Source organism: Eucalyptus grandis, chromosome 8, assembly GCF_016545825.1.
Source record: "Eucalyptus grandis isolate ANBG69807.140 chromosome 8, ASM1654582v1, whole genome shotgun sequence".
Lineage (NCBI taxonomy): Eukaryota > Viridiplantae > Streptophyta > Magnoliopsida > Myrtales > Myrtaceae > Eucalyptus > Eucalyptus grandis.
This window is the reverse complement of record NC_052619.1, coordinates 25,908,080-25,918,187: the sequence shown is the minus strand read 5'-3', so window position 1 is coordinate 25,918,187 and position 10,108 is coordinate 25,908,080. Positions and strand designations below refer to the sequence as shown.

General features: G+C 39.3%; 1 protein-coding gene across 1 annotated transcript; it reads left to right on the top strand.

Annotated features, from left to right (window-relative positions):
- Positions 1–956: 956 nt before the first annotated feature.
- On the top strand, positions 957–9,742 carry LOC104444903 (WPP domain-associated protein). Its single transcript, XM_039299774.1, is given in 18 exon segments — positions 957–1,156; positions 1,566–1,849; positions 1,852–1,907; positions 2,003–2,263; positions 2,322–2,428; positions 2,572–2,845; positions 2,847–3,021; positions 3,328–3,710; positions 3,712–3,808; positions 4,982–5,079; positions 5,941–6,054; positions 6,678–6,736; positions 6,989–7,095; positions 7,098–7,114; positions 7,744–7,845; positions 8,806–8,926; positions 9,130–9,370; positions 9,507–9,742. Coding segments are annotated over 15 exon segments (2,157 nt in total). The 5' UTR covers positions 957–1,156; positions 1,566–1,605; the 3' UTR covers positions 8,869–8,926; positions 9,130–9,370; positions 9,507–9,742.
- Positions 9,743–10,108: the final 366 nt, after the last annotated feature.

Below are 10,108 nucleotides of genomic sequence, written 5' to 3'. Positions count from 1 at the left end.
TCAATTCTTTCTAGTCTTGGGCTCAGTTATAACTGCGTCGAAGAAAAGTATCAAAATTTTTATTGGATCTTCTGAATTAATTCTTCCATGTTCAGTTTATAGAAATGGAAATAAAGGAAGTTTTCGTTTTTTGTCAACAATAAATATCTATCATTCACAGCTAATTCAGTGAGCTACTAAATTTTGCATTTAATTTGTATATAATTAACTTAAAATTGTAATCCTCATATAAATATAAAACATTGAAATTAACAAATAATCGCTAACTACAAAATTAAGTTTAAGAAAAATTGGTAACGCATTAACATTGCAAAAATGATGCAAATTATCTTTAAACTTTTAATTCAATATGTAATATGGTTCATAATTTTTAATTTATTCAATGTAGTCACAAATTTTTATATATGTTTAATTCAATCTTTCAACTATATATAAAAATGTTCAATATTGTCATTGATTTTAAACTAATTGAAGGATTACATCGAATATTTCTATATAATTTAGGGACTGCATGTATAAAAAATCTATTGACCATATTAAATAAATTAGGCATTCAAAGATCACATTATATCCTAGTACCTTTCCAATAATAGAAAGGAAAGGAGGTTCGAATATTACCTTCTAAGAGAGGTTTGAATAGACGATATAGTTTTAGGTGTGGGTTAATTGTATAGTACCGATAAAAAAAAAAAGATCGACCAAAAAAAAATCACATTATATATTTGACCGATATTCATAAATTATTTATCTCATTATCCCGTTAACATTGGGGAAGGAATGAAATAGGCATCCCCTAGGAATCTCATCTTTACTCCCATTGGACTCTATCACTATCAGGAAAAGTCAACAGAATGGCAATCCCGTAAATTTCGCATTTCCCCGGGGTCAATTCGCTTCCCCATCCCCCATCTCCCGCTCACGGTTCACCAAAACTTCCCCGTCTTCTCGCTGTAAGAAACCTAAAGAAAAAAAAAATCAGAGACCACAGTCCCACTCGGAGAAATCGCTGGACCGGAACGAAGACCACCTCCCGAAGCTCTTCGCGCATGGCGGCCCGGCCTCCGCCCTGAATCCCGGCGCTTCGTGGTTCTCCGTAGCTTCTTCCTCGCTTCGCCGGCCCTCGCTTGGAGGGCGTCGATTGGAGCTCGGAGCTCAGGTTCGTGAATTTCGAACTGCTGCCCTCCTCGCGTTAATTGAGCTGGAATGCGGTTGGACACTCGAGTTTTTCGGGTTCGGGTCGAGTAGGAATCGCGTGCGCTTCGTGGTCGTGTTGTGGGGCTGGGGAAATGGAGCCGACCCGCGTGCCGGCGACGTGAAATGGCGGCTCGCGGTTCTTCGTTGGCGATAGATTAGGCTAGGTTGTGCGGCTTTCCTTAAAGGCTTGGCTAGCGTGATTGCTAAGCGGCTGAAAGCGAGTGTTGAGGAGGGTTGTCCTTTTCTTGACTGTTGTGGTCTCTCGTGTTTGTTGGGTTCTTTACTTTTCTTTTCTTTTTGATTTATGGGTGCATGGATGGATGTCTTGTCCTCTATTTATCTTTCTTTTCCTCTTTTTTTTTTGGGTGCAGTGTTAGTTGGGGATAGAGATTTCGCTAGGTACTGTAATCTATGGAGGAGCTCGTTGGTTTGGAGAGCTTTAGAGTTACGGACAATGGTGCCGCCTCGTGCAGCGATAGGCCGTTCGGCCATGTGGGTAATGGCAGAGAGAGCGAGAGTCTGGACATCGACCTCTTGGCAGATTTGGAATCTTATTTGCAGGATATCAACGATAGGCTCACGATTTCGAGGATGGTGAGCGATTCTGTTATCAAGGGTATGGTGAGTGCGGTGGAGCAGGAGGCCGAGGAGAAGATTGGGAGAAGCAGCTGGAGATAGCCAGGCTGAAGGAAACGTTGCGTGCGTATCGTACAGTGGAGGGAGGGATAAGCTTTCGCCATTCCGTTGTCATTGTTGAATGAGGGGAATACCCAGCAAGACCCATTTTTAGTCATCTCAAATCCCTCAGAAAGACCGTGTGATGGGGAATTCGGATTTTCTGAGCAGCTGTATAAGCGAAGTGAAAGAGCAGCTAGCGAAACTCAAGAAAGAGGTAAACTACGTTAAAGGTGGAAATCGTTGTAGGAGGATTGTTCAGGTGATGAGTTGGTGGGGTTGGTGTGGTATCTTGCTGGAGGACGTCTCTGAAAGATTGATCGGTGTGGACAGTACTTTCAATGGTCTCCAGAGTACACTAGATTCTTTTTCTTTGAGCCAGCTGAAGGATATGGTTCACATATCTAAGACGTCACTTCGTGAGATGCAGCAGGAATGGGAACTAAGAGCAGAAATTGAGGATCATTGTGACAACTGACTACATCAGGAGCCTCCACAGTGAGTTTGAGAGGAAGCTTTGGGATCTTAATAGTTATTCTCATGGGTGTGAAAACCACAGGTCGCTGAAGAAGATAAAAGAAATAACAGCTCCTCTACGAGGAACTGGTTGTGCTTTCTAATCTATTGTCCGGTGATGATAATGGACACCTAATTTCGCAAGTGTCCTTGGAGGATGGTGAAGAATGTTTGATTAATAAAAAGAACTGATCACTTGAATCGGAAACTGTCAGGTAACCATTTGCTATCAGCTTCTCCCTGGGAGGGTAGTGGCAAGCATGATGAGCTGATAATCACTAGGCCAGAGAATTTGGACCCAGCTCAACTAAAACATATGGAAGATGAATTGATAAGTTATTTCAAGACTGAGATGACCAAAATGAAAAGATTCCATGAGTCCAAGATACAGGAGAAGACTGAAGAGGTTTTTAGTCTCAAGCGAGAATACATGAAGGACAGAGGACTTTCATTGACGGTCAAGAAAGGACAAGGAATTTGAAGGATTGAAGAGAAAAATCCCTGAGGTGCTCTTGAAGTTGGATGACATTTTGATGGAAAGTAACACCGTACCTCAATCTAACGGTGATGCTGTAAGTTTTGGCACTATGAGGGAGAGGTTGGAAGATCTTCTGACTGAAAATCACTGGCTAAGAGGTATTCTTTTTCTGATAAGAAAAAAGAGGTAAAGTGTCTTCTCACAAATTTCTAATGATGCAAAGCAAATCTCTTCTCATTCTTCCGCTGAGGCAAAATTATTTGAAATGATTGGAAATCTCTCATGTAAACGGGAGGATGCACAAATTGAAGCTTCCATTTCTGAAGTGGTATACATATGTGTCATCAAGGAGATGATGGCATACATTCACCATATTTCTGGCAATTTGTATGCTCAGAAAATATCAGGAAGATGTTCATGAAATTGCTCATGTTGCTGAATGTTCATGCCAATCTGAATTTGAGAATTTGAATATGAGTCTGCTATATTGCAAGGGTTGGATGGAATGATATTTGCAGAAGTTTTGAAGGATGTCAAGGAGAAATTGTGTCACTCGAATGATTTGTATATTAACGAAATGAAGCTCAGAGCATCACTTGAATGGGAAGCAATGGAAAGAGAAAGATCACTGGAATCGAAAATTTCGAGAATGAAGCTAAAGCAGGAGACAACGCAGTTGGCGTTGTTGGTGGAAGAAAAGGAGAAATTAGCTCAGGAAACAGCTAATAAATTGTCTATACAGATGAAACAATGCGAAATAATTTCTCAAGAGCTTGACCTCTTGAAAGCGGAATCAAGTAGACAGCAAATCCTAATTGCAGAGATGGATAAAAAGTCAGAACTCATGAAAGAGTAACCTTGCTCAAGGACTTGAGCAAATTAAAGTATATGAAAGGGAGTTGAACAATCTGAATGAGAAGTTAAGTTTAGCAGTCGAAGAGTTGAGTAAAGCTTACTGAAGAGAGAGGGTTGTTTCTGGTGGCTAATCAAGAGAAGGAGAATGCTGTAGTGTTGCTTAGAGTTAAAGAAAGAGAGAGAACTTGAAACAGCTTGAGTTAATGACTGGAACTGTCCACAGAATTGCTGAAGAAAGTAGCTGGCTTGGAACAGAGTATATCGGAAGATATTCAGAGGAAAACATGAGGTACGCACTAAACTTCCTCTATTTACTGTTTTCCTTTATGACACGTACAGTTCTTTAAGAAGCTGCTATAGAGGGCTTCATGTGGGTTAACTTGTTCCTTAGCAAAACTATTGAAGCTTTCAGTGCATTTTCTAGATTATCACTAGTACTGTAGAATAACTATTCTTTATCATCCGACCTTATGCTATATGTGCTTGACTTGTAGGAATTACATTATTAACAAAATGTCTTTGGGGGAATTGTATAAATTTGTCCAACAATAGAAATTCTTTCTCTGGCTTTTGGTAGACAAAGGGAATGGATCGGTCAAGTTGATGATCCCTTAAATATTGCAGAAGTGAGGGAGCAAGGCTGCTTTATAAATGTCTTTTTAGAGCATGGGCATTGTGTCTATGGTGTATTGAACTAGGCTCTGATAGTTTGATGGGAAGTTAACCTGCCACACTTATTGTCCATATTGCCCATCACATCTCTGAGTTTGGACTGGCCAGCACTTGCTACCCAAGGGTTGATGCGCTGGCTCCCATTAGGCTTAGTTTATACTTATTAACCGATTTATTATTTGTTGGTAACTTTTTTGAGGTAGCCTGAAATCATCTAAAGATCATTGCAGCTGCTTGCCGTCAGAGACAGCTACCATCTCGTGTTTGTGGATTTTAAATTACTCACAGTCACGTCCACCACTACCACCATTCCTTTCATCTTCCAATTTTTGTTGAGTAATACTTTAGTAAGTCAAACAATGGACTGGTTATATTGAATTAATGTGAGTCATCTTTGACTAAGCTTTTTCTAAGGAATTCTTCACTTGTAAAGGAAAATAGTATCATGAAAAAGTTGAACCTTGATGGAAGTGTCATTTGGTAAAATATTTTTCCAGACTCAAAACCTGAATTAGACATTAGGGAAGCAATCTCGGGCGGTGAAGTAGTTGTCTTACTGAGTTATGCATGATTGCTCATATCTCCTCGCAGCATACCGTGAAAGGTCCGCATTTCCCGCCCAGTTCGACTACACCTACTATCTATGTGATTTTGACAGTGTCCTTAATGGCTTTGTGCCTAAATCACTTGTAGAAATCTATTCACTTTTGGAGAGCTATCTGCCTTGACATTTGAATTCAGCTTTCTATTTAAATACTCGGATGCTAAGAAATTATGTGATTTATCTTCATTGAGGAAAACATAAAGAGTTCTCATTGAAGGGCACAATGCATAAAGTCGACAACCTATAAGAACACTAATTGACTATTAAAAGATCTGAAGATTGAGTAGCATGCTTTGGAACATAAAGATCCTTCTACCAAATAGACTCTATTCACATGGTATGATCAAATGATACGAAAAAGCAAGTTTAACCTATATGCATTCAATAGTTTAGGATGCATTTTTTATATCTGAAAAAGTGAAAGCTACATCTCTTTATAACTCCATATTTTATCTTCGCTTTCTTTTGCTTTTCTTTTTAGCTTTTAGATGAGCTGCATTTGGTTAAGAAAATAGGCTGACCAAGCTGCTGCGGTGGATCAGTTTTTTCTGGTGGAATTATTCTAAAATTAGCTTTTAAGGTTGAATACAGGACTTTTATAATAAAGAACCCACATTGTCCTGAATTAAAATGAGCCAGTTTTCCCAAGATCCCAGTGTTTTGATGTTCACACCAGAAGACACCCTCTTGTTCCATTTCTATATACAGTTCTGACATTTGCTGGAGAAAGATGGAAATCTTCCCATAATTTATGTGGAGGTTGCAGGCTAATAGTTGTAATGGATATGCTTCCCAAAGGAAGGCTCATCTCAGTTCTGTGACTCCACTGGAAATGAGGCTAGGGAAGTTCATTCAATCTGAAATATATACCTTCATAGACTTCATTCTGAACGGAAATAAGTAATTACTAAATAAGTCATTCAATAGTTACCGATTATTTTGGCAGAAAACAAGTGAAAATCTGCCTCCACTTGAAATTTCTGTTGCATCTGCTTTGTTGTTGACTTTTTGGCTCCCCCCGGCAGGGGGAGAGTTTAATAGTGTGAAAAACATTGTTAAGGTGAGTAAGGAGACACGAAGAGAATCTTGTTTTGTATGAAGCCTCTGTTGCCATAATCTATTTGACAGGAATCTAGAGAAACTAATTACCAGATCAAGAGAGGAAGAAGAGTGCCTGGAGAGAGCAATCATTAGGGCAGATTTTAGGGGTATTTTCATCAATTAGTTCAAAGGATTTGCCATTAGCCATTAAAGGTGGAAAATTAGAGTTTCCCTTGGTTTTTACTGAGTATAGTTTTTTGAGGAATTTGGGGTAAGTGATACTTTTGAATAGTGAAGGTCACATTTACGTGTGTACCAGCTGTATCAGGATCAGAGACTGAGAATTTGGATACCTACTGCTGAGGGAAAAATGCTTAAATTCTCCAAATCATTGTTGTGATTTTCAAATCAATGAGAAATGCTAGGAAGTCATTGGAATGTAATGTTCTCTAGCAAAGCTGCCTTCTAACAACCATTAGTCTTCTAAGTTGAAATCATGCCGTCACACCTATATAGACTATCCTGCATTCTAATAAATTGGCAGGTGCAGTAACTCAGTTATACCTCTGCATTCCAGATGGTGCTTTTCACCTTTGAACCCAGATCTCCCTGTGAATGAAATGTCCTTATTCTAACTTCAAGGCTCACCGTTGTTGGGACTCATTCTGGATGCATCAATTTTCCAGCTGCAGATCACAAATGTCTGTATTCTTCCTTCTTTATAACTTGAGCATGCAAGTGCAGTAGCTCTTGCTGACTGTTTAGCTGGGGAAACTATGGGGTTTCTTTAATTTCCTCAACAATAAACCTGTCAAATACTCATTCAAAGTGGTTTACTTCACTATTTTGCACTTTTAGCCTGTTTAAGGCATAAGATTTCTGGTAGGCTGGTGTCTTGATCTGCAAGTTTTGTGGTGACTTTGGACTAAAGTTGTTTGCATGGTGATCTCTAGGTTGGGTACCTTGGGGTCCCAACTGAGTTCCTTTGGGCAGCAGGCTATTGCACTTAGAAGAATGGGATCTATCTATGAGCAGAGACTTGAAAGAAAATGTTCAGACCTTCAAAAGCTGAAGCTGAGGTAAGCGAATCACAAAGCTAGTAGTTTCAGTAAGCAAGACTTACCAATGCATTTTCACTTGATATGCAAGTCATTTTACGTTACACTGAAGGTCAGGTTTAGTTCAATGTCTTGCTTCTATTATTGAAAACAGGTTAGTTGGTGCATTAAGTCTAGAGGAGCTAATCAAGTATATGTTTTCAATGAGAGTTTTTTTTTTATTATTTATTTTTCCACTTTATAGGAAATTGTCTTACATTTTCTTTGTTTGCCAATATTTTGTATCTTAATGTAGCTCTTTAATTGTGGCTGAAATTTCAAAAATAAAGTTAGTGTGAAAAAATCATCACAATATCTCAGGTGGTTTTGGGTGCCTGTCTTGCAGCAGCTTTTTGGTTATTCACGTAACCAATAATTATTTGGACACTATCAGGCTTTCTTCTTCATTGTTAAATCTCTGTGGATGAATGTCTTTCTTTCCTGCACAGGCTTGAGCATTCCGTGGCTTTTGTTTGTCATTCTCACTTTTGGTCTTGAAGGGTAAAATGATAACTGATATTCAGCCGGGTGCAAATTTAATGGTGGAAAGTCTATTGCATTTGATAGACAACACAAGTGGAGAAAGTTAAAAACGTTATTTAAATCTGCAGGTCGATCTCCTAGGAGACCAGGTGGATACACTTTTGAATCTCCTGGAGAAAGTTTATATTGGTTTGGATCACTACTCTCCAATCTTGCAACATTATCCTGGAGTAAGTTGCTTTTGCCTTTGGTCATGGCTGTGTTTGTTTTTAAATTTTAGATTGGAAAAAAAATTAAGTGAGATTTTATTGCGTATTTAATATTATCTCACACATATAACTGATAAAAAACTTGTGCGGACGTTATCATTGAATCTGATGTTACTAAGAGGAATCAACACATTCAAATCTGTCGTATTTTCCATGTGTAATAAATCCAATGTTACATACGACTGGACTGTCAATGGCTCTACATGCACATATAGTGTGAGACATAGGCCGAACTGAAGATGATACCTGCCAAGTCTAAGCTCAACGTCGCTGGGATAGGCTGTCCTTGAATTTGCTCTTGTTGGGGCAAAGGTGTTGGGAGCTTGAGCAGTTTGAGAATCAGTTCCTTGTGGAGGTGGGTTAGTAGGATTGGCAGGTGGATTCTCTTGGCCTGGAGGAACCCAAACTAGGCAATGGGCAGGACGTGATGTTCTATAGGCATTGCTTTACCTTGTCTTATAACAAGCTTAGGGTCTGATTGTTCATTAAAGTATGAACTTGTCCTAATTTTTGTTACTACAAAGGGTTTTGAGCCAATATCGTCTGGCAAGGCATTTAAAAACACCTTCCCAATATTAGCCCAACCCTCCCATTCACTAGTCATCCTCCTCAAAAGGAAAAAAGAAAATAAAATGAAAGATCTTTTCATTGTGCTGCTGTCGGCTTACCAGTGAAAAGATTTTTTCTTTTTTCTCTGCTTTTATGTTTAGGGTAGTAATAGCATCATTCTACATTTGAGTTTGGACTTGGAAGCTTTTTAACTGAATTCGTGCGTGAGCAAACTATTAATTTAAATGCTCTCAGAATCATAATTTGTCTGTCTTCTGGGCAGTGTAAACATTTGTATTGACCTGCTATCTGACATAACTTAAGATGGAGTTTCTAATCCTTCGCTCACTATCTCTCCCTTGCTTCTTGCAGATTATGGAGGTCCTGAAGCTTGTAAGAAGAGAGTTGACGGGGGAATCTTTAAAATTAATTTGACGGATTGTCTGATAAATTGATGCTTCAAACACGAGCTCAGACTGATAAAACACTACTGGTAAGCATTTATAGCTATGTTAGTTCTTGTTTAATGGGAATCTGGACGCTGAGCCATCTACAAGATACCAAAAAGTTCCTTAACAGCTGTTCTCTTGTTTATGAAGAATGATTTACCCTATATATGGTTGAGTTCGAACATATTGTAGCAATAGACTTCTCCTCCTTGTTATTTACAGATCCCATGCTCGTCTTCTTCTACAGCATCCGCGTCTTTGTCACTGTGGCAGTTCTGCAGCACCTCCAGCCAACTACTCGTCGTGCTGCTGTGGACATGGTTCTTTTCTGTGGATAGTATGCCTTCTTTAGACGATTATAGGAAAATTATGATGTCACAGGACAAATGGCTTCTGAAGGAATAAGGCGAAATGTAGATGTCTCGCATAGACCCATGTAAAATTAAGGAAGAAACTAGGAAGATGCTAGCCGATTTTGATGTACAAAGGTGATGCATTTTATTTTTGGGACGTTGGGTAGCGTTCTTTGTCCACGGAGCCAAATCTCTAGTTCCTTCTTATTTTTTCCTCTTGTTTTTACCTCTTGCTTATGCAAAGTCTTCACCCTTTCTTTTCCTGATGCAGTGAACGAAGACGTAGATTAGATAGCTCCTGCGATGTGATGGATTGCGCTTCTGGTATATTTACCTTGGCAAAGTTTCCAGTTTGGCACCTATATCAATTTTCATTTCAACTTTGAAGTAGACAATTTCCATCAGGACGCTGCTTTCTAATAGACGTTACCATTAGAAAACATTATGGCGTGACAGACATTTCCATTAGAAAACAATATGGCGCGACCAAACCGAATGTAGGTAATTACCCTAAAATCGAGCACGGGATAAGTTTCAAGACATTGTTTTTGGAGTGAAGATTAAATTTTCCAACTGCTTCCAATGAATTAAGCAAGCAGTAGACGCTTGTCGATCGCGTCGATATCCACGCAAAGTGGAGCTGGACCCAAATCAAGGGTGTTGTCGCTGAGCATCCCTGCTCATAGGCCCTACCGGTTAAAATGAACAAGCGACGGAGGGAAAGATGTTGGGAACATCCATTATTCGAGAATTAATCAAGTAACCACTGGGTCTCACCTGACTTCGATCGATAGTCATAATACGATAGGCCCACCCAAAGTGGAGCTGGACCCAAATCAAGAATGTCGTTGCTGAGCATCCCCTCTCGTCCCT